This window comes from Salvelinus fontinalis, chromosome 15 (genome assembly GCF_029448725.1).
Source record: "Salvelinus fontinalis isolate EN_2023a chromosome 15, ASM2944872v1, whole genome shotgun sequence".
Taxonomy (NCBI): domain Eukaryota; kingdom Metazoa; phylum Chordata; class Actinopteri; order Salmoniformes; family Salmonidae; genus Salvelinus; species Salvelinus fontinalis.
In genome coordinates, this window is record NC_074679.1 from 36,594,449 (window position 1) to 36,619,700 (window position 25,252).

At 43.1% G+C, this 25,252-nt stretch overlaps 3 protein-coding genes across 16 annotated transcripts in view; all 3 read right to left on the bottom strand.

Annotated features, from left to right (window-relative positions):
- The window catches only part of LOC129811880 (disheveled-associated activator of morphogenesis 1-like), an 85,365-nt gene extending 74,064 nt beyond the window's left edge, over positions 1-11,301 (bottom strand). For both annotated transcript variants that reach the window (XM_055863589.1, XM_055863586.1), the window contains exon 1: positions 10,934-11,301. The gene's annotated coding sequence lies outside the window, so the exon portion shown is untranslated. The remainder of the gene's footprint in view (positions 1-10,933) is intronic.
- A 7,693-nt stretch (positions 11,302-18,994) lies between these two features.
- Positions 18,995-23,388, bottom strand: sdsl (serine dehydratase-like). Its single transcript, XM_055863604.1, has 7 exons — positions 23,236-23,388; positions 22,761-22,800; positions 22,541-22,680; positions 22,310-22,398; positions 21,806-22,033; positions 21,564-21,694; positions 18,995-21,393 (listed from the first exon to the last, which is right to left on the bottom strand). Exons 1-7 carry the CDS (start codon positions 23,386-23,388, stop codon positions 21,200-21,202), a joined length of 975 nt encoding a protein of 324 aa, XP_055719579.1. The 3' UTR covers positions 18,995-21,199.
- Positions 23,389-23,898: 510 nt separating this feature from the next.
- LOC129811881 (apoptosis-stimulating of p53 protein 1-like) overlaps positions 23,899-25,252 on the bottom strand; it is a 49,875-nt gene continuing 48,521 nt past the window's right edge. For 7 of the 13 annotated variants that reach the window (XM_055863594.1, XM_055863591.1, XM_055863596.1 and 4 more), the window contains one exon: positions 23,906-25,192. In XM_055863594.1, the coding sequence (XP_055719569.1) occupies positions 25,151-25,192 (42 nt within the window). In that variant the 3' untranslated portion in view covers positions 23,906-25,150. Of the gene's footprint in view, positions 25,193-25,252 lie in introns of all 13 variants that reach the window. The other 6 variants (XM_055863592.1, XM_055863597.1, XM_055863598.1 and 3 more) reach the window with 1 other exon arrangement.

Sequence of the window (25,252 nt, forward strand, 5' to 3'; positions counted from 1 at the left end):
ACAGCGCTACAGGGAGACAGGACGGACAGCTGATCGTCCTCGCAATGGCAGACCACGTGTAACAACACCTGCACAGGATCAGTACATCCGAATATCACACCTGCGGGACAGGTACAGGATGGCAACAACAACTGCCCGAGTTACAACAGGAACGCACAATCCCTCCAGCAGTGCTCAGACTGTCCGCAATAGGCTGAGAGAGGCTGGACTGAGGGCTAGTAGGCCTGTTGTAAGGCAGGTCCTCACCAGACATCACCAGCAACAACGTCGCCTATGGGCACAAACACACCGTCACTGGACCAGACAGGACTGGCAAAAAGTGCTCTTCACTGACGAGTCGCGTTTTTGTCTGACCAGAGGTGATGGTCGGATTCACGTTTATCGTCGTTCATACAAACATTTACACATTAAGATTGCTGAAAATAAACACAGTTGACAGTGAGAAGATGTTTCTTTATATGCTGAGTTTATGTGTGGGGTATAGACATGTTAAATCATGTTAAACACTATTATTGCAAACAAAGTTGAGTACATGCAACATATTATGACACTTGTTAAGCACATTTTTACTTCAGAACTTATTTAGGCTTGCCATAACAAAGGGGTTGAATACTTATTGTAGACATCTCTAAAAACATAATTCCACTTTGACATTAATGGGGTATTGTTTGTAGGCCAGTGACACGAAATCAAAATGTTATCAATTTTATATATTCAGGCTATAAAAACTAAATGTGGAAAAAGGGGTATGAATACTTCTGAAGGCATTGTACATTATCTTAAATAACCAAACACTGTTCCCAGTGAGAAACATATTTACCCTTCCTGCATCCAACTCTCTGGGATGTGTACACTTATGCACTCAGCACATATTTACTGTAAATAGTATTTGATTGGTGTAAGCATGGGCTATAGGGAGTTTCCACCACATTGCTTCACATCAGTCCTTTCCTTTTAATAAAAAGTGGTCAAGTGCACAATAAGGGTATAGACTCGGGACACAGTCCCTGTTTGTGCGCAGGATACAAACATTCAAAGGAATGTATAGATCATCCGATCACACAATTTCTCAGCTGATTGGCGGTAGTCAGCAAGAGACAAACTTGACATTTCCCTCTGTACCTCTCTAACTTATATAGCCTATTTAGTGTAAGTAAATCAAGCTACAGACTGACGGTGAAACCAGTGTCATTAAGGATACAAAGTGCAAACACATGATGTATGGTAGCACCAACAAAGTCTGAATCCTGGTTAAAATCAAATCTTATAGATCCCTTGACTTTTTCCACTTTTTGTTATGTTACAGCCTTATTCTAAAATTGATTAAATTATATTTTTTCCTCATCAATCTACACACCCCATGATAACAAAGCAAAAGCAGGTTTAGAATATTCTGCAAATGTATTAAAAATAACACTTTTAAATACCTTAAGTATTCAGACCCGTTGCTACGAGACTCAAAATTGAGCTCCGGTGCATCCTGTTTCCATTGATCATCCTAAAGATGCTTCTACAACTTGACTGGAGTCCGCCTGTGGTAAATTCAATTGATTGGATATGATTTGGAAAGGCACACACCTGTCTATATAAAAGGTCTCACAGCTGACAATGCATGTCAGAGCAAAAACCAAGCCATGAGGTCGAAGGAATTGTCCGTAGAGCTCCAAGACAGGAATGTGTCGAGGCACAGATCTGGGGAAGGGTACCAAAACATTTCTGTAGCATTGAAGGTTCCATAGAACACAGTGATCTCCATCATTCTTAAATGGAAGAAGTTTAGCACCACCAAGACTCATCCTAGAGCTGGCAGTCCGGTCAAACTGAGCAATCGGGGGAGAAGAGCCTTGGTCAGGGTGGTGACCAAGAACCCGATGGTCAATATGACAGAGCTCCATAGGTCCTCTGTGGAGATGGGAGAAACTTTTGTTATACATTTTCCCAAATTTATAAAAACCTGATTTTGCTTCGCCATTATGGGGTATTGTGCATAGATTGGGAGAAAAAAAAGATTTCATCAATTTTAGAATAAGGCTGTAATGTAACAAAATGTGGAAAAAGTCAAGGGGTCTGAATACTTTCCGAACACACGGTATATGATAGTGTGTAATGACATTATAAACAGTATATGAATAGAAAATGTGTGTACGGCAGTAGTTACAGTGGGGAGAATTACTTAAATCATACAATGTGATTTTCTGGATTGTTTTTATTTTTAGATTCCGTCTCTCACAGTTGAAGTGTACCTATGATACAAATTACAGACCTCTACATGCTTTGTAAGTAGGAAAACCTGCAAAATCGGCAGTGTGTCAAATACTTGTTCTCCCCACTGTATATAGGATGAGCCTATATGTATACAGTACATATGAAGTTGGTAAAACAGTATGTAAACATTCTTAACGTGACCAGTGTTCAATTACTATGTACAGTCGTGGGCAAAAGTTGAAAATGACACAAATATTAATTTTCACAAAGTCTGCTGCCTCAGTTTGTATGATGGCAATTTGCATATACTCCAGTAATGTTATGAAGAGTGATCAGATGAATTGCAATTAATTGTAAAGTCCCTCTTTGCCATGCAAATTAACTGAATCCCCAAAAAACATTTCCACTGTATTTCAGCCCTGCCACAAAAGGACCAGCTGACATGTCAGTGATTCTCTCGATAACACAGGTGTGAGTGTTGACGAGGCTGGAGATCACTCTGTCATGCTGATTGAGATCGAATAACAGACTGGAAGCTTCAAAAGGAGGGTGGTGCTTGGAATCATTGTTCTTCCTCTGTCAACCATGGTTACCTGCAAGGAAACACGTGCCGTCATCATTGCTTTGCACAAAAAGGGCTTCACAGGCAAGGATATTGCTGCCAGTAAGATTGCACCTAAATCAACCATTTATTGGATCATCAAGAACTTCAAGGAGAGTGGTTCAATTGTTGTGAAGAAGGCTTCAGGGCACCCAAGAAAGTCCAGCAAGCGCCAGGACCGTCTCCTAAAGTTGATTCAGCTGCGGGATCGGGGCACCACCAGTACAGAGTTTGCTCAGGAATGGCAGCAGGCAGGTGTGAGTGCATCTGCACACACAGTGAAGCAAATACTTTTGGAGGATGGCCTGGGGTCAAGAAGGGCAGCAAAGAAGCCACTTCTCTCCAGGAAAAACATCAGGGACAGACTGATATTCTGCAAAAGGTACAGTGATTGGACTGCAGAGGACTGGGGTAGAATCATTTTCTCTGATGAATCCCCTTTCCGATTGTTTGGGGCATCCGGAAAAAAGCTTGTCCAGAGAAGACATGTTGAACGCTACCATGAGTCCTGTGTCATGCCAACAGTAAAGCATCCTGAGACCATTCATGTGTGGGGTTGCTTCTCAGCCAAGGGAGTGGGCTCACTCACAATTTTGCCTAAGAACACAGCCATGAATAGAGTGGTACCAACACATCCGTCCGAGAGCAACTTCTCCCAACCATCCAGGAACAGTTTGGTGACAAACAATGCCTTTTCCAGCATGATGGAGCACCTTGCCATAAGGCAGAAGTGATAACTAAGCAGCTCGGGGAACAAAACATAGATATTTTGGGTCAATGCCCAGGAAACTCCCCAGACCTTAATCCCATTGAGAACTTGTGGTCAATCCTCAAGAGGCGGGTGGACAAACAAAACCCCACAAATCCTGACAAACTCCAAGCATTTATTATGCAAGAATGGGCTGCCATCAGTCAGGATGTGGCCCAGAAGTTAATTGACAGCATGCCAGGGCAGATTGCAGAGGTCTTGAAAAAGAAGGGTCAACACTGCAAATATTGACTCTTTGCATCAACTACATGTAATTGTCAATAAAAGCCTTTGACACGTATGAAATGCTTGTAATTATATTTCAGTATTCCATAGTAACATCTGACAAAAATATCTTAAGTCACTGAAGCAGCAAACTTTGTGAAAATTTATATTTGTGTCATTCTCAAAACTTTTGGCCACGACTGTACATAGGGCAGCAGTCTTTAAGGTGCAGAGTTGAGTACCGGGTAGTAGCTGGCAGGTAACAGTGACTCAAGTTCAGGGCAGGGTACTGTGCAGAGGCTGGCTAGTACGCAGTACACTTTAGACAGAGCTTTTCCTCCTTGAGGTAGTTAAAAATTTCATTCTCTGGAGGTACAAGTTTCTTTTGAAGATTTCAATACGCCTGACCAACATGGACAGTTCTTCTGATTGACTCAGAGACCAGACAGTAGCCATCAATTCTCCTTCCATCTGTTGAAAGGATCAGAGCTACCGGACATCCTCCTCACCGATCCAGGATATGAACATTTATAACTACAGTAAGTTTTATGTTGGAAAGATACCCAGGCCTGGATGTCTCAGACCTCAGTTAGCAGGATATGACCTTATTTAAGGAGGACCTGTGCTTTATGGTGGAAGGTCACCCCCCCCTTCTGTTTAAAATCTAGCCAAAGGAGACAGACAAGATGTACCAATATGACCGAAAAACTTTCCTATAACTCAACTTATTCAGGGAACAAAGAGTCTGAGACAGGTATAGAATGCACAGCATGTCCATATTGAATGATCTTACACAATATTAAGAGTCCTTTCAAGCACTACAAAGAACCTACAGCCCATATAGGCCTACGGTCAGACGGTTAAAAAAATACTTTGTTCCATTTGATGTGCCACCGGAAATCAATTCTTATTGTGAACATTACAAAAACAATCCCATTGGTTTACTTTATCTGGAAACCCCATGAATATATAGAGTACAATCACTCACACACTATATCAGAAACTGCCCCACTCACAATAATATTGATAGGCCGAGCAAATGCTGTGGTTGTCTGTGAAAACAGCAACAATGGAGTGAGGAACCTTCAGCCTCCAGGTAGCTATGAACATCAACGCTATTTTTTTGGGTCGCCTTTGCATGTCACATTACTGAAGCGACACTGTAGCAATCATTCATACCGATCACGTATCACTGCAACATGACAAGGCACATTGCTTCAACTCATGGAACCCTTCGAGCCATTTGCAACAACAGTGTCAGTGAGGTGGAATGTTGATGACAAACAAGAAACGCTCTTCAAGCTTATTCACAGTGGAATGCCACCTGGGCTCTTTGTTAGCATGTCAAAAATGAGACAAGAAACCATTTAGGCCTTCCCATGTGGAAAACCATTCTGGCTCATAGTTTCACTCCTGCCCCAACTAAGCTTTTCAGACTGCTTACGAGTTACTTCACAGTTAGGGATAAGAGTAGGAGCCGGCTAGTTTGTACGTGAGGGTCTCATTGTTTCTGAGTATGGTGATGTAATGTGTACCTCTAAGATGAATGCCTGTTCACACTCTATCTGCCCTATTGCCAAACAAGACGATTCAAAGCATAGTATTGTAACACACTCGCCAAATACAGAAGATTATTCAAAGCATACACACAAGCCTCAAAGCAGAAAACATTTCAAAGCTGCTTGCTCGTCACAACCACTCAAAGACTAACATAAGTTTAGAAGGAGAACGAGGAAGAAAACCTCTTTTATGCATTAGGCACACTTTCCAGCTGCCCGTTGGCTATAAAGTACTATCAAACAGTCTGCAAAGCTTCTCCATCTTTGGGGTGTACGTTTGTGTATGCTGTGTGGGTGCTGACAACCTCCTCTAGTGGAGCAGCGAGGGGAGCTGGGTTCACTGAGGCAGCCCTCTGGAGGGTTTGAGTTAGGGGGAGCTGGGCTAGAGGACCAGAGTTAGGGGGAGCTGAGGCTCACTGAGGAAGTGGGGTGGGATGACAGACAGACTGGCTGGCTGCGCCTCTGCCTGAGAATGAATAACACCAGGACACACCATTGTCCAGCCCCAATGAAGCACACAGCCCCAATGTTCAAACAGCTACACTGGACCATTGTTGAGCCTCACCGGACAGAGGGCTGGGCTCAATGGGTGGGGCTACAGAGGCAGGGCAGGGCTACAGAGGCCTCTGGGATAGTCCCATCCACTTCATACTAGTCCTACGCAGAAAACTAAATGGTGCCCGATGCACCGACCGCACATGCTGATGCTCCTTCTATCTGCCTAATTTTAATGTGGGTGGTGCAAAGGGTGTTACCACCCACCAACCTTTATGCAATGTCTGCCTTATGCTATGTCTGTCTCGACCACATGCAAATATGCAAGTCTAGAATACACACAAAGCAAAACACACAATAAAGTCTAGCAGAGCATAGAGTACACTGGTAAATCATTCTCCAGAGCAGTTCACAGGCAAAGACGGAAGCTGAGCGAGCACCGAAAGAAAAACAACTGGCTTGGTTTCACTGAGTGAGTTACCTCATTTATCCTCACCTCACCTGAGCAATGTTTTGACATAGCAACAAAACTATTCCAAGAACAATACATCATAACTAAATTAGGAGGAAAAATAGTGCCAACCAGAACTGTGCCAAACGCTATAAATATTTCCGGAGGTAGCTCCTGCACACATTTAGTGGAAGAGCTTCAATGTTGCTCTTTTGAAAGGCTTTCCCAATTGCCATAGAGTTAGATCAAGACCGGCAAGTGTTATGAACAACTAGACCTAGCCCAGGTAGAGGTGAATGCTCTACCTCATTTCTCTACCACCCATCTACCTCATCTGTACTTCTCCTCAGACTGCATCTGCCACAGAGGTAGACTAGAGGTCAGTCATTCATTCATCACTTAAGTTATATTAATATGTTTTTAATGACTAATGGTATTAATTACTCTTTACCCATACGTCATGGTGTCACTGTGCATGACTGAGTCTGGGACTGTGGCTGCTGTGAGCAGAGCTTTTAGATGAGTTCGAGGGGGGGTGGGAACATCACAGAGGAACAAACATCTCTCACAGAACTCCTCCTCGCTCGGTATTGGTTACTCGAGTGGAAAGAAGTTCTGGTATCACATCTTGGCATAGCTGTGACATTCCGTCACGTTGAGATAGAGTACCATACACACTGTACTGTAGGAGCTATCAGTATGACCTCACTGGTTTTAATTTAAGGCTTCTGCTACTCCCACACTTCATGTCAGCGATTTCAGATCTCTCACTAATTGAGCTAAACAAATCCCCTTGTGGCTGTCTGCTGGATAACAAAATAGACACGCCAGACTCGCACACAAAATGTGCATACACACACACCCACACAAAAGAGAGGGGGGAGGGTGGGGTTCTGTACTCTATTAGAGCCCCAGTCAGTCCGCCTGACAGGGGAATGCAGAGAGGTCAGTAGTAGGAACCTGCGATTCAGGGCTGGTGAACCAGGGGGAATGTCAGCCTGGGGGCGCAGCGTAGGCAGCCAGACAGGAACCCATCTAAACGGAATGGTCTGATGATGCCTGGAAGAGACTTGGGCTTCTGCCCGGTGCTCAGCGTGTTAAGTATCGGAGGTATTACTTATTAAAAAGGCTGAGAATCCAGTGCCGCACACAGACACACACACACAGAGGGGTCTGGTCTGGAATGGATGATTAACAGTACTGTAGTAATCTAAGTGACCGTGAGGCTGACTGAGGCATGTGATTTGTGTCAGCCCTACAAAATACCTGTCATATTTCAGAACGAGAACAGGTTAGCACTGAGCTACTAGGGTTGTTGTCATTAGCATGACTTGGGCTTGATCGGAGGCCTCCGGGTAGCATGTAGACTATTTTGCGTATGATAGAACATTCAAGCCTATGCATGTCTAACATCATGGACGTCAGTGCATGGAGGTAACCAAGACATCACCCATCTTCTACATCATTACACACAGCAATTAGGGGTGGATTGCGCACAAGACGGTTCGCAAAACATTGGTTTAATCATTTTTTTTAATGCCTCACCTGATGATAGGATTAGAGGGGCAAAACTGATACATGTAAACAAGTTGTAATGTCCTCTAGGCCCTTTTTTAATCAAAATCAAATTTGATTTGTCACATGCTTCGTGAACAACAGGTGTGGACTAACAGTGAAATGCTTACTTCCACGATAAGAGGGATGCTGAGACTCTCACTTTAAAATCTATGTCAAACAAAAACCAAATGCTAGCAAAGTTAAACCAATAACTACTTTTCATAATTTCCACAGAATTTTTTACAAAAATACATTTACTTGAACAGTGCAGATCCAAAATGTGTTAACAGAATGACGGTTTGTGCCCTCATTCTGCTACCAAACATGCATTTTAAAGTGAAAAATCTGAGTCTCAGCATCACTCTGTTACTGTGGAATTGCCTGTATGTCCCTCACTGCTACTCTGACCCCAAGGGAAGAATATAGAATACAAACTACAGACAGTTTCCTAACAACAATATATCATTAAGAGAAACTTGTTTGCTTGTTGATGGTAAAACTTAAGAGCCGAGACTCTCGGTCTGAACATTAACACGCGTCGCTTGCCATACGGTTCTGGAAACATAAGGATCTTCCTTCAAATTGGGGAGAAATACATTTTCAAAAAACAAAAAGGTTAAATTGATACACACCTTTATAGGGTTAAGGTTCCCACACGGCCATATTTCCATGTTACAGAGCTTGTTTACGGAAAACAGACAGAAGACAGAGTGGACTACCTGTGCTAATTAGCTATCTGCGTCTCTGAACACCTCTGAGTAAACGGAAGACAGACGCCACAGACATGTCACTAAAAAATATTGTCACAGCCATATTAAAACCGGTTAAAACAGTGTAGAGTAAATGTGTATTTTGCATTTGTGTAATCATTTTGATATGATATCAAAGTAAAGGGATTTATGTTTCTAAAACCGCACTGCAATTGAGAATCGATTCAAGTTTAGATGGAGTATTTTGCTGTTTTGGCATCCAGAGCCAATTCGCCCTTTAAACAGAACATGTAAGATCCTTGCACGGAGTAACGTTAGGCTCCTTTAGTCAAATATTGGGATAGGAATGACATATAGTATACAGTATATACAAAAGTATTCGGACACCCCTTCAAATTAGTGGATTCGGCTATTTCAGCCACACCCATTGCTGACAGATGTATAAAATCGAACACACAGCCATGCAATCTCCAGAGACAAACATTGGCAGAATGGCCTTACTGAAGAGCTCAGTGGCTTTCAACATGGCACCATCATAGGATGCCACCTTTCCAAGTCAGTTCATCAAATTTCTGCCCTGTTAGATCTGCCACGGTCAACTGTAAGTGCTGTTATTGTGAAGGGGAAATGTCTATGAGCAGCTGCGAAGTGGAAGGCCACACAAACTCACAGTACAGGACCGCCGATTGCTGAAGCACGAAAAAATCTGTCTTTGGTTGTAACACTCACTACCGAGTTCCAAACTGCCTTTGGAAACAACGTCAGCACAATAACTGTTCGTCGCGAGCTACATGAAATGGGTTTCCATGGCCGAGCAGCTGCACACAAGCTTAACATCACCATGTGCAATGCCAAGCGTCGGCTGGAGTGGTGTAAAGCTTGCGTCCATTGGACTCTGGAGCAGTCCATTGGACTCTGGAGCAGTCCATTGGACTCTGGAGCAGTCCATTGGACTCTGGAGCAGTCCATTGGACTCTGGAGCAGTCCATTGGACTCTGGAGCAGTCCATTGGACTCTGGAGCAGTCCATTGGCCACGTTCCCATCTTGCACTCTGACAGACAAATCTGGGTTTGGAGGATGCCAGGAGACCGGTACCTGCCTGAATGTATAGTGCCAACTGTAAAGTTTAGTGGAGGAGGAATAATGGTCCAGGGATGTATTTCATGGTTTGAGCTAGGCCCCTTAGTTTCAGTGAAGGGAAATCTTAACACTACATCATACAATGACCTTCTAGACGATTCTGTGCTTCCAACTATGTGACAACAGTTTGGGGAAAGCCATTCCCCGTTTCAGCATGACAATACCCCTGTTCAAAACGAGGTCCATACAGAAATGGTTTTTCGAGATTGGTGTGGAAGAACTTGACTGGCTTGCATAGAACCCTGACCTCAACCTCATCGAACACCTTTGGGATGAATTGGAACGTCGACTGTGAGCCAGGCCTAATTGCCCAACCTCACTCATGCTCTTGTGGCTGAACAGAAGCAAGTCCCCGCAGCAATGTTCCAACATCTAATAGAAAGCCTTCCCAACCTCACTCATGCTCTTGTGGCTGAACAGAAGCAAGTCCCCGCAGCAATGTTCCAACATCTAATAGAAAGCCTTCCCAGAAGAGTGGAGGCTGTTATAGCAGCAATGTTCCAACATCTAGTGGAAAGCCTTCCAGAAGAGTGGAGGCTGTTAAAGCAGCAAAGGGGGGACCAACTCCATATTAATGCCCATGATTTGGGAATGAGATGTTCTATGAGCATGTGTCCACATACTTTTGGTAATGTAGTGTAGCTTCTAAATGACGTTCAAGGGAAATGACATTCATAGGCAAATTACAGTTGGAACAGTAGAGTAATACACGTATCTAACTTGTTCCCAATCTCGATCATTCACACCATAATTACACTGTAGGCCTAATTACAAAACAAAAAACAGGTTTAGGCTACATTACATTAATAAAATTACAACAGATCAAAGCATTCACTTGTATAGGCCTACTATAGTTGCATTGCATGCAAACACCAGTTCCAGAGATATAACACCGGCTTCTTCGCTACAAGCCCGCATAAATACACTAACTGATACAAAAGACACACGACACTTGAAACCGCATAAAGACATTCTTCACATACCGAGGTAATCAAATCGCCTTTAACTGTGCAGTTTTGCAACCAAAATGTGGCGGCAGTTCACATAGATCTTTAATTTGCAATCGAATTTGCATGTTTTATCCCCACGACCCACCCATCTAGCTGATCCTCGGTTATCGGGTCTCATCTGTGTCGATCTGTTGCCGTAAATATGTAAAAAATGTCCCTGGAATATATTTGTATGTGGAAAAAAATACACCACCGTCATCGTGCTAGTTATCTAATATCGATTTAGCTTACCTTGTAAACAAATCCATAATTGAAGCAGTTCGATCGGTGCTTTATGCTTGTGTATTCCCCTTTAACACAATAATCATTGGGCTGTTGCAGGTGACATCATCCCTTTTGGCCCGTGTCAGCACAGGCCATTGTGTCAGCACAGAGTCTAAACCCAAAGGCTCAAGATCGCGAGGCTTCCGGGAACGCTTGCGAAGCAGACCAAGCAGGTCAGGTAGTTGGGATTTCGGATTGAGAAGTCAATTAGAGAAGTGAACAATTCTTCTTTAGATGTTAATTTTCGCGAAATTTAAAGGCACAATCTAGATTCAAGCCAATGTCTTAAGTAGTTGGACATGTTATTACTCCAACCTCGTGAAAGTGACAAACTGACACGTTTACATTTTTGTCAAAACAACTTTATATCGAATGAGTGCCTTTGCACATGCGCAGTTTGGCGCAAGACGACCCGTTAGACCGAAGACGTGTTTCTGCGCATGAGTTCAGCCAGCCAACGTCACCATGACATCGCCTACAAGCGTGATCTGGTATTTCTAACAGAGAAGCAGTTTCTGCTGTACTGTCTTTGGTACTGTCTTTGGTGTCAGCGCTCACGGACCAACCATTAATTACAAAGCTCGTGTTTTCATGGGAAATGTGGTTTTAGAGGAACAGTGCGCCGCTATCACTTGGTGAAAAAAAGCAGGTGTGTAAATGGTTGATTGAGAGCCTAGATTACAAGACAATGTGACAAATCAACATGACATCTTCATCTGACAAGCATCTATCTGGAATAGAATATAATAGAATTATATATTTAAGCAATAAGGCCCGAGGAGGTGTGGTATATGGCCAATATACCATGGCTAAGGGCTGTTCTTAGGTACGACGCAACACGTATATACCATAAACCCCAAAGGTGTATATACCATAAACCCCAAAGATGCTTTAATGCTATTATAAACTGGTTACCAACATACTTAGAGCAGTAAAAAAATAAATGTTGTGTCATACCCGTGGTATACTTAAGCAATAACTCACAAGGTGGTGTGGTATATGGCCAATATACGCCAGAATACAACAGGTTTAGTAAACCTTACCGTGAAATGCTTACTTACAAGCCCTTTTAACCAACAATGCAGTTTTAAGAAACATTATGAAAAATATTGACTAAATAAAAAAAGTAAAAAATAAAAGAACAACAATAATATAACAATAACGGGGCTACATACAGGGAGTACCGGTACCGAGTCAATGTGCTGGGGTACAGGTCAATCAAGGTAATTGAGGTAATATGTACATGTAGGTAGGAGTATAGTGATAATAGATAATAAACAGTGAGTAGCAGCAGCGTAAAAAAAAGGGGGGGGGGGGGGGGTCAATGCAAATAGTCCAGGTCGCCATTTGATTAGCTGTTCAGCAATCTTAAGGCTTGGGGGTAGAAGCTGTTAAGAAGCCTTTTGGACCTAGACTTGACGCTCCAGTACCGCTTGCAGAGGGAACAGTCTATGACTAGGGTGACTGGAGTCTTTGGCAATTTTTAGGGCCTTCCTCTCACACCGCCTGGTATAGAGGTCCTGGATGGCAGGAAGCTTGGCCCCCAGTCATGTACTGGGCCGTATGCACTACACTCTGTAGCGCCTTGCAGTTGGAGGCTGAGCAGTTGCCATACCGGGTGGTGATGCAACCAGTCACAATGCTCTCGATGGTGTAACTGTGGAACCTTTTGAGAATCTGAGGAACCATGCCAAATCTTTTCAGTCTCCTGAGAGGGAATAGGTGTTGTTGTGCCCTCTTCATGACTGCCTTGGTGTGTTTGGGCCATGATAGTTTGTTGGTGATGTGTACACCAAGGAACTTGAAGCTCTGAACCTGCTCCACTACAGCCCCGTCGATGAGAATGTGGGTGTGCTCAGCCCTCCTTTTCCTGTTGTCCACGATCATCTCTTTTGTCTTGATCACGTTGAGGGAGAGGTTGTTGTCCTGGCACCACACTTCCAGGTCTCTGACCTCCCTATAAGCTGCCTCGTTATTGATCAGGCCTACCATCGTTGTGTCATCGGCAAACTTAATGATGGTGTTGGAGTCGTGCTTGGGAACCCAGTCATGGGTGAACAGAGAGTACAGGAGGGGACTAAGAACGCATCCCTGAGAGGCCCCTGTGTTGAAGATTAGCGTGGCAGATGCGTTGTTGCCTACTCTTACCACCTGGGGTGGTCCCTTCCCTTCAAGAAGTCCAGGATCCGGTTGCAGAGGGAGGTCTTCAATCCCAGGGTCCTTAGGTTAGTGATGAGCTTTGAGGGCACTATGGTGTTGAATGCTGAGCTGTTGTCAATGAACAGCATTCTCACATAGGTGTTGCTTTTGTCCATGTGTGAAAGGGCAGTGTTGAGTGCAATAGAGATTGCGTCATCTCTGGATTTGTTGAGGTGGTATGCAAATTGGAGTGGGTCTAAAGTTTCTGGGATGATGGTGTTGATGTGAGCCATGACCAGCCTTTCAAAGCACTTCATGGCTACAGACATGAGTACTACGGGTCGGTAGTCAGGTTACCTTGGTGTTCTTGGGCACGGGGACTATGGTGGTCTGCTTGAAACATGTAAGTATTACAGACTCGTCCAGGGACAGGTTTAAAATGTCAGTGAAGACACTTGCCAGTTGGTCAGCGCATGCTTGGAGTATACGTCCTGGTAATCCGTCTGGCCCTGCGGCCTTGTGAATGTTGACCTGTTTAAAGGTCTTAATCACATCGGCTACGGCGAGCGTGATCACACAGCAGTCCGGAACAGCTGATGCTCTCATGCATGCTTCAGTGTTGCTGCCTCGAAGCACGCATAGAAGTCATTTAGCTCATCTGGTAGTCTTGTGTCACTGGGCAGCTCGCGGCTGGGCTTCCCTTTGTAGTCCTTAATAGTTTAGAAGCCATACCAAGTAGTACGATTCAATCTTAGTCCTGTATTTACGCTTTGCCTGTTTGATGGTTCGTCAGAGTGCATAGCGGGATTTCTTATAAGCGTCCGGGTTAGAATCCCACTCCTTGAAAGTGGCATCTCTACTTTTTAACTCTGTGCGTATGTTCAAATCAAATCAAATCAAATGTATTTATATAGCCCTTCGTACATCAGCTGATATCTCAAAGTGCTGTACAGAAACCCAGCCTAAAACCCCAAACAGCAAGCAATGCAGGTGTAGAAGCACGGTGGCTAGGAAAAACTCCCTAGAAAGGCCAAAACCTAGGAAGAAACCTAGAGAGGAACCAGGCTATGAGGGGTGGCCAGTCCTCTTCTGGCTGTGCCGGGTGGAGATTATAACAGAACATGGCCAAGATGTTTAAATGTTCATAAATGACCAGCATGGTCAAATAATAATAATCACAGTAGTTGTCGAGGGTGCAGCAAGCCAGCACCTCAGGAGTAAATGTCAGTTGGCTTTTCATAGCCGATCATTAAGAGTATCTCTACCGCTCCTGCGGTCTCTAGAGAGTTGAAAACAGCAGGTCTGGGACAGGTAGCACGTCCGGTGAACAGGTCAGGGTTCCATAGCCGCAGGCAGAACAGTTGAAACTGGAGCAGCAGCACGGCCAGGTGGACTGGGGACAGCAAGGAGTCATCATGCCAGGTCATCCTGAGGCATGGTCCTAGGGCTCAGGTCTTCCGAGAGAGAGAAAGAAAGAGAGAAAAAGAGAATTAGAGAGAGCATACTTAAATTCACACAGGACACCGGATAAGACAGGAGAAGTACTCCAGATATAACAAACTGACCCTAGCCCCCCGACACATAAACTACTGCAGCATAAATACCGGAGGCTGAGACAGGAGGGGTCAGGAGACACTGTGGCCCCATCCGATGATACCCCCAGACAGGGCCAAACAGGAAGGATATAACCCCACCCACTTTGCCAAAGCACAGCCCCCACACCACTAGAGGGATACCTTCAACCACCAACTTACCATCCTGAGACAAGGCCGAGTATAGCCCACAAAGATTTCCGCCACGGCACAACCCAAGGGGGGGCGCCAACCCAGACAGGAAGATCACGTCAGTGACTCAACCCACTCAAGTGACGCACCCCTCCTAGGGACGGCATGTTACCTGTAATCCATGGCTTCTGGTTGGGGTATGTACGTACGGTTACTATGGGGACCACATCATCGACGCACTTATTGATGAAGCCGGTTAATGATGTGGTAAACTCCTCAATGCCATCGGATGAGTCCCGGAACATGTTCCAGTCTGTGCTAGCAAGACATGCCTGTATCTTAGCATCTGCGTCATCTGACCACTTCCGTATTAAGCTAGTCACACATGTAACAGGTTGGTAGAAATTAGGTAAAATGGATTCAAGTTTTCTCTGCATTAAACTCCCCGGCCACTAGGAGTGCCGCCTCTGGATGAGCATTTTCTTGTTTGTTTATGGCTTTATACAGCTCGTTGCCAGCATCGGTTTGTGGTGGTAAATAGACAGCTACGAAAAAATATAGATGAAAACTATCTTGGTAAATAGTGTGGTCTGCAGCTTATCATGAGATAATCTACCTCAGGCGAGCATAACCTTGAGACTTCCTTAATATTTGATTTTGCGCACCAGCTGTTATTGACAATAAGACTGTAAGACAGTAAGACTGCCACCCCTTGTCTTACTGGAGGCAGCTGTTCTATCTTGCTGATGCACGGAAAATCCATCCAGCTGTATGTTATCCATGTCATTGTTCTGCCACGACTCAGTGAAACATAAGATATTACAGTTTTTAATGTGCTGTTGGTAGGATAGTCTTGAATGAAGTTCATCCAGTTTATTCTCCAATGATTGCACAATGGCCAATAGGACGGATGGTATAGGCGGGTTTGCTCACTTGCCGACGAATTCTCACAAGGAACCCGGACCTGTGTCCCCTGTATCAACGTCTTCTCTTCATGCGAATGACAGGGATTTGGGCCTGGTCGGATATCTGGATTAAATCCTTCGCATCCGACTCGTTAAAGAAAAATATTTTTCCAGTTCGAGGTGAGTAATCGCTGTTCTGATATCTAGAAGCTCTTTCGGTAATAAGAGACGGTGGCAGAAACAGTATGTACAAAATAAGTTATAAACAATGTGAAAAAAAAACAAAATAGCAGAATTGGTTAGGAGCCCGTAAAACGGCAGCCATCTCCTCCGGCACCCATCTCCTCCGGTACCATTCTTATGCATTCTTAGCAGTTTCATGATGCTTGTATCTAAACCAAAGTAGATCACTTACCCTGTTCCGTGGCTCAATTTATACCATACTCTGGGTTTTTGGACAAGTTACATTTTCAAAACTGTAATGTTTACATGAATTCTGATTGTTTCCAGGGATACACATTATCCTGAAATATACACTACTGGTCCAACATTTTAGAACACCTACTCATTCAAGGGTTTTTCTTTATTTGTGCTATTTTTTACATTATAGAATAATAGTGAAGACATCAAAACTATGAAATAACACATATGGAATCATGTAGTAACCAAAAAAGTGTTAACCAAATCAAAATATATTTTATATTTGAGATTCTTCAAATAGCCACCTGTCACAATTTCTGCCGAAGTCGTTTCCTCTCCTTGTTTGGGCGGTGTTTGGCGGTCGACGCCACCGGTCTTCGAGCCATCATCGATCTATTTTTCATGTTCCATTTGTTTTGTCTGTTTGTCACACTCACCGGTTTCAATTCCCTAATTACATGTTGTATATGTTCCCTCTGTTTCCCCCATGTCCTTGTCGGGAATTGTTTTTTGTAAGTACGTGTGCTTTATGTTACTGGTGCGATACTGGTTTTGTTGCCCATGTGTTTTGTTATTTTTGTATGCCAGTAGTAATGTACATTAAACGGCTCCGGCTATTTACCAAGCTCTGCTCTCCTGCGTTTGACTTCCATGCCACCAGTTACGCACCCCTGACACCACCCTTTACCTTGAATACAGCTTTGCACACGCTTGGCATTCTCTCAACCAGCTTCATGAGGTAGTCACCTGGAGTGCATTTCAATTAACAGGTGTGCCCTGTTAAAAGTTAACTTGTGGAATTTCTTTCCTTCTTCTTAATGCATTTGAGCCAATCAGTTGTGTTGTGACAAGGTGGTGGTGGGGGGGGGTAACAGAAGATAGCACTATTTGGTAAAAGACCAAGTCCATATTATGGCAAGGACAGCTCAAATAAGCAAAGAGAAACGACAGTCCATCATTACTTTAAGACATGAAAGTCAGTAAATACGGAACATTTCAAGAACTTTTAAAGTTTCTTCAACTGCAGTCGCAAAAGCCATCAAGCGCTATGATGAAACTGGCTCTCATGAGGACCGCCACAGGAATGGAAGACACAAAGTTATCTCTGCTGCAAAGGATAAGTTCATTAGAGCCTCAGAAATTGCAGCCCAAATAAATGCATCACAGAGTTCAAGTAACAGACACATCTCAACATCCACTGTTCAGAGGAGACTGTGTGAATCAGGCCTTCGTGGTCGAATTGCTGCAAAGAAACCCCTACTAAAGGACACCAATAAGAGGAAGAGACTTGTTTGGGCCAAGAAACACGAGCAATGGACAATCGACCGGTGGAAATGTGTCCTTTGGTCTGGAGTCCAAATTAGATATTTTTGATTCCAACCACCCTGTCTTTGTGAGACGTGGTTTGGGTGAATGGATGATCTCCGCATGTGTATTTCCCACCATGAAGCATGGAGGAGGAGGTGTGATGGTGTGGGGGTGCTTTGCTGCTGACACTGTCTGTGATGTATTTAGAATTCAATGCACACTTAATCAGCATGTCTACCACAGCATTCTGCAGAGATACGCCATTCCATCTGGTTTGCACTTAGTGGGACTATCATTTGTTTTTCAACAGAACAATGACCCAACACACCTCCAGGCTGTGTAAGGGCTATTTTACCAAAAAGGGGAGGGATGGAGTGCTGCATCAGATGACCTGGTTTCCACAATCCCCCAACCTCAACCAAATTGAGATGGTTTGGGATTGTGATGGTCGGACCGCAGAGTGAAGGAAAAGCAGCCAACAAGTGCTCAGCATATGTGGGAACTCCTTCAAGCCTGTAGGAAAAGCATTCAAGGTGAAGCTGGTTGAGAGAATGCCAAGCGTGTGCAAAGCTGTCATCAAGGCAAAGGGTGGCTGTTTGAAGAAAATAATATTTTGGGTTACTACATGATTCCATATGTGTTAATTCATAGTTTTGATGTCTTCACTATTATTCCACAATGTAGAAAATAGTAAAAATAAAGAAAAACCCTTGAATGAGTAGGTGTTCTGTAGCGTATGTAGTTATATTTTTTTTATAAAGAATAGATATTTCCTGTGATGGAGTGCTGATGAATGTAAAACTGGCTCAACTGCAAGTGTTGGTTCAGGAGTTGTTTATTTTGTGTTGGGGGGCAGTGGGTCGAGGTTCTGTTCTGCTCACCTTTCCAAGATCCAGAGCCAGTGAAGGGAGGGAGGCATGCAGGCATAAAGCATAGGGTGACGTCAGGGGCTGGTTGGTCTGCTTTATGTACGAAGGGCAGCACTTCCAAAAGTTGGCCTGTGAGTATTGCGTAAATATTTAAATTGTCCAGGCCTGCTTATTGTACACTGCTCGGGGTCTAATAGAGGTATGTAGCTGTAGTGTACAGTCAGTAAAGCACAGTAAAACTACTCCAGGGATAAGCACCCTGTACAGACTGACTGGTCTTTGTTGTCAGGCAGGGCAGGCACGACTGTAGAGTTCAAACTAAGGTTCCTGTCTCTGGTCTCTACTTATTCCTGGATTTCTTAATTTCTTTCTCTTTCTGTTCTCTTCACAGGTCTGTTCTGTTCTCTCTCTGACTTAGCTGTACTGTAACTCAACCAGAGTCATTTGTGATGATTTGGTCACTTTCATTTGCCTCAAATAAAGGTTAAAGATGTAGACTTGTTGACTTCATAGTGATCTTTTGATGAAATTCCTGATACCAATACATTTGTTAGGACTGCCCACCTCTTAAGCAAAGCCAACCAGACAAAGCCTCTACAACCTATAACTTCACTGTGGAAATGTGAGAGCTAGGAGCTCTTCGTAAGGCAGATAGAACATGCAGCAAGTGAAACAAATGTTTATTTTACAAAGTTTTGATTTCCAGCACTTGATTTATAGTTTTAAACAAAAGGAAAAACCCATCAAGCCTTGCCTACACGCTTACATCTAAACATCAAAGGTTGTGATTGATGGAGGATTAATGATTGGTTCAGTACCCGCCCCATCAGTGGCTCTGAGCTTGGCGCTCCTACCTGCACACAAACAACATGATGGATAATATGTCACGCTTTGTTTAAAAATGACTGGGATGAATAAAGTTGGGACTGCAACACTATTTCCATAAACTAGTCTACTGTATTTTACCTAGCTAACAGAACAAAGAAACATTCTTTAGCAGACAGGCAAACTATGCAGCTCTTTGCTCCCGCTCTTAAATCTTTCATATCTCAAACATTCATGTATTTCATCCACACTAAACATTACTAACACATTGTGTATTTTCACTTAAAAGGCTACACGTGTGATAGTTTTCAATGAAAACTGCTTACAGTGTTACTTCCTTTAACTACATTACAGTAAAGAAAGAAGTTAGTATGCCAATGTCTATACCTAATATTGTACCAGCCTGTACTTTCCTTGTCTGGAAGGCATCATCATTGATAGCTGACTGCGTCTCAAGTGGCACCTTATTCTTTATATAGTGCACTACTTTTGGCCATAAAAATAATACACTATATAAGGAATAGGGTGTAATTTGGGATACAACCTCAGCGAATATGGGGGAAGATGTCCTCTTAAGGGAGGTGAGGAATCAATCCTCTAATGTCTCTGATCTGGTCTCAGATTATCCTTTAAGACTCCATCCCCTGGGGGAGGGATAATAGACTATGAAAATAGTAATTAAAAAGCATTTCAAAGAAATTAAAGCTTAATCACATCCTCATAGTGGATCTCAATTACAACATATCAGTGTCCAAAAAGAGGGAAAGCACCTTACTTTATTTTATTACTTTTTTTAAACTAAATGTTTTACTATAATCTTGAATTGTTATAGTCATCCTGGGAAATCATACTTAAATTTGTGAATCAACTCTCTTCCTGGAAAGGCCTGTTAGAACTGTGACTGACCTAGTGCCTTGGTGAACTGCTTCATAAGTGTGACGTAAACCTGTCACATTCAATAAACTCACATAAGCAATGGTGCTACTCCATTCTATGGTGCTTCTTATGACCCTGTAGCTTGGGAGATGGTGTCTAACTCACAGACATTGCATCCCACAGTTTTGTCAAGTTGTCTGGATGCCCTTTGGGTGGTGGACCATTCTTGATACACACAAGAAACTGTTGAGCGTGAAAAACCCAGTAGCTTTGCAGTTTTTGACACACTCAAACCAGTACGCCTGGCACCTACTACCATACCCAGTCCAAAGGCACTTAAATATTTTGTCTTGCCCATTCACCCTCTGTATGGCACACATACACAATCTATGTCTAAATTGTCTCAAGGCTTAAAAAACCTTATTTAACCTGTCTCTGCTTTTCCATGACTATTTTAGATTATTATATGATCGGTTTTATGAGGCTGCTACTGATATCTGTTAAACATAGCCACGTTGGGTTAAGACTGTCTCATCAACCATGTCAGCTTAAACAAAATAGTAGCCTAAATGTATATCAAATAAACAAAGGAATACCAGAAAATACATGCGTATAGCTGATAGAAACAGAATGATGTCAGAAGTTAATAAGCAACGGTTGTCTTCTTAGTATAGCCTACCAAGTCCACTGGTCTTTTGGTTGGAATTCTCAACAACAAGGAGTACCACCTGCTGGTAACAACTAGTAACTGCATTTGAACAAAGCATTAAATGTACAGATAATAACCACTACTGAATAGTATTTCAGATTTTATTCTATGAGACATTAAAAGGTTGTCAGAGATTTTCCAAATTTGACATTGATTGCAAAGCAGGGAAATTAGAGGCAGCATTAGTCAACATTGTGAAAATGTATACAACAGGGTAAGAAGCTGCAATACAAAAAAAAATGACGAATCGGTCCTCATAATCTTTCATTAAAACAGTCTGGAGCCATGACCTACTGGTGGAAATCCAATAGCCTCGTCCATACTGTATGTGCTGTAGCCAACTATTTTATTGTTTGATCAACTATGGGACAAGGCTATAGGCCCTGGTCAAAAGTAGTGAACTATATAGAGAATAGGGTGACATTTGAGACTCAGCCTAGGAGCTCCATGTTCTGTGTTCATCTGTTGAGGACCTTCCTGAGATGTTCCAGCTGTGCCTGGTTGATACTGCTCCCTCCACAGACAATCATGACTAGGGGTCCTGCTAGGGGAACAGGCAGCCGGCCCTCACCCTGCAGTCTCTGGATGACACCGGAGTACACAGCCGCTAACGCAGCCCCACAGGCCAGCTCCACCAGCACACGCTCCTCGTCTGAACACACACACGCATAGTGTTAGTCGTAGTTGTAACAGTAGCTATGTTTCTTTTAGGATATCACTATACATCAAATAAAGCAGAGTAATGTATGGAGATGTATTGAACATTTAAAACAATTCTAGAATGTGCCCTCTGACAACAGTGGTGTCTGGTATAACACTCACCCAGGAAGGTCTCCACTGCTTGCAAGGCCTGCTGGTCAGTGACCAGCTCTGATATGATGTTCATGTTGCCCTCCTTCATGTACTCAAAGGCCTGGCTGCACACCGTCTTCGAACCCAGACACTTGGCCTCACTGGCAATACAACCATCATGCCAGATCATTACAATGGAATAGAGTAGAAAAGATTTGAATATAACATAAAGCTAAATTAATATCTCAGTGTAATCTCTGTTCTCTTCTCACCTAGTGATGTCAGGGAGGGTGACTATCTTGCCAGCCTTTACTGCTGCGTTAAAACAGTCTGCTCCCTCAGTCTCCATGCAGATGATGGGCACACTGGCCCAGCCCACTTCCTTCATGCCCTCCACCACCCCACAGAGCAGCCCTCCTCCCCCCACAGATAAAACTACAGCCCCAGGCTTGGATGGAAGAGAGGCCTTGATCTCTCTCACAATACTGGCATGGCCTTGCCTGGGGGAGAATCAAATCAAATCATATTTAAAGTGTAATTTCCAAACAAATGTGTCACCATACACAAAACAGAATGGGGGGGAAAATGAGACAAACAAGAAAAGAGGTGGGAAAACTGTCCATTCAAAAGAAAAGGCAACAGCAACTCCTAATAGGAGAAGAACGGTGTTCATTTCACAGAATCTGAACCATTATTTGTGATCTAAGTCGGTCATTCAAGAAGTCATGCCCCTTACAGGCTCATTTAAGGTTGGTGTGACTGGAGTATCTTCTCACCAGAGCAGAGGATGGTCAAAGGGTGGGACATAGGTCAGGCCATCAGTCTGGGTCAGACGCAGGGCCTCATCATTGGCATCATCCCACACCTGAACAGGAAAAATGAGACAGACAAATTGCAAAAAACACCTGGGGGAACAGAGTAGCCTACAAAGTCCACAAGTAAATCAGTCTTCGGTTATAAGGCTGCCAAAAACTACAGGAGAGGTGGTCACTAATTGTCGGGATTACCTTGCCGACTACTCTGACCGTGGCTCCCTGGTCCTTCAGCTTCTCCCTAATCAGCTCAGGAGAGGATGAAGGCACAATGATAGTTGCTGGAATGTTTAGTTTGCGTGCCACATAGGCTGTGGCCATCCCAGCGTTGCCACCTGAACACAACATAAAGATATTGTCATAATGGGGAATGTTTGGATCACTTGGAAATATTATTATATAAATCGTCTACTACCTGAAGAACAAACAACTCCTTTGGACTCTGGTCCTGCAACCTAGAAATTAAAATAAAGTATAATGCCATTGATCAGATATGTGTATTTTTTTTTTTAAATTCAAACTGAGAAAGTGTGATTTATATATTAAAACGTTGCTCTGGTCTTATCATCATGAACTCAAGGAAGCATAACATAAAACATGTATCTGGTGAACACTAGGAGGTGTTCTCGCACAAGTGTTTGAACAGTACTAAACAAACCTGAAACAAACTCTTTATAATAATGGCGGATATTTTCCATGATGAGCAGAATTTCAAAGGTTTGTGCGCGTGAGGTTGTTTGTTTCCAGTATGTAGGCCGATCACTTGGGTAAACAAACAATAGGCTAATCTTTGAAATGTTACTAAATCTCTATTCTAAGTATGGTTGTCATTAGATGAAATGTAAATTGGATTTACGATCATTTTACTTCAACCCTTTGAACATGCCTACCTTTTGGCAAAGGTGTCCTATACCACGGATTTTGAATGAACCGGAGGGTTGGGAACTTTCCATTTTTAAATACACATTGGTCCCGGTCCGTTTTGACATGTCTATGCTCTCCAAAAACGGGCTATTTATGTGAAAGGCTTTTGGGTTTGCCATGAGGGCTCAGGATAACAACGTTGGAAGTATTCGATGTCCCCTTGAATGGTAGTGCGTAAATTGCGTATGTGCAAATCCAGGTTTTCTTTTCTCGCCAATGTGCCCAATCCACAGAGAGACGCAATGTACCGCTGTCAACTAAAATTGCAATTCCGTTGCGGATGACAAGACAGTAATAGGCAAGAAGTAGACTACTGTAGAACAATATTCCGTTTGTAGGCGGTGCAACTTTGTGACAAGATAGCTTGCTGCGGCAATCAGTACATGATTTATCCCTGACCTTTGCATAAACTGCCATATCTATCCGTTAATGTTTAGCTTTCAAAGGAGGTGGGATAGATCATAAATGAATCGGCACGATCCCTGTTATTAACTCTTGTTTGGTAGACTGTATGAAAACTGCAGCCAATGTAAGCAAGCATTGTGCATAGCATAGTGAGACGTTATTACTATAACAACATACAACATTCTATGTTACATTTTTTTTTTTACTCCCATTCAAGGGAAATAATTATTTATTGTGTACATTTAAATGTTTTGCAGCATATTGATTGGTGTTTGTTTTGTATGTCACATAACCCATCCATACAGCAGACTGTAATACACAACCAGTAAATCAAGCCAGCGTCGGTCAACAGGTAGGCTATACTCAGTGATGAAATTGTGTATCAATTTGCATGATGGGTATTAAATAGACAACAACCAACCTGAAACAAAAATAGCACAATGTACAAACTTCTGCCTAAATTTAACTCAATATGAATACAAACGCCAAAGAGAGATCCTAACTATAGACCTCCTGTTTGGGTGATAAAGCATTTATATACTGTAGGCCTATGAGTGTTTGATGAGCTTAGTTTCAATTCACACCCATAGTTAGCTTCATAGTTATTATATCTGTAGAAGAAAATACTGCACCTCTCACTTTCCTATCCCAGCACTACCTCTTCCCCTCATTCCTTCAGAACACATTTTGGTTCGCAAAAAATAAAACCAACATTGTATGACTGTTTTAAACATTCCACATCTCTTTCAGAAGCTTTAACCAGCCTTCAAAGTCGTTCAATAACACCTGCTGTCACATTTCGTCCTGTCCATTTCTCATCTCGTAAAAACATTATCTTATCTCTTGCTTTCTTTCCTCCACAGAAACCCTGAAGATTTGCCTTGCAGGGTAACTGTCCATCTTCATCTAACAGCACTTAGTTCAAACCCACATTCACTAACTCATGACTGCCTCTGTCCTCTGCTCCCTTCTCTGAGATTATCACATTCAAGTCCTTACTCGACTGACACACAGGAGAAAAACAGAGTGAGAGAGGGAAATGGGAAGCCCAGATCCAGAGTATTCTCTGAATGAGGGGTGGTGGCAGGGCGCTGGGAGTTGTTGAAAAAAATAAGTAAAAATGGTCCTTCATTGCTTCATGAACCATTGAGAAAAAGTCAGCTTAGTCAGGGAGAAAAGTGAAACCTTAAATGCAGACAGGGATCTACGGGTGGTGTATGCTGGCTCTTCTTACTATTTGGTAAGTGACCACCAATACCGAGCCTGTCTGTCTGTCCGTCTGTCTGTCTGTCCAGATATAGGCCACTCTGTCCATGCCCTGGCCCTTGTCCTTTGTTCTGGGGTGGCACAGACTGACACAGAGAGAGGGCACTGTCCAGGCGCTGCCACTGTCTGCAAGTCTAGTCAGCTCCAGCTCTGAGCCCAGTCCCAGCACAACAACGTGCACTATCTTCTCAGCAACGTGCATCGTCTTCTCTATGCCAGAGAACGTTGTCTAGGCTTGATCCTTGGATACAACTGTAAGAAGAAGAAGAAAACGTTATTGCTCATATTATTTTCAGATCAAGGAAATTCAGC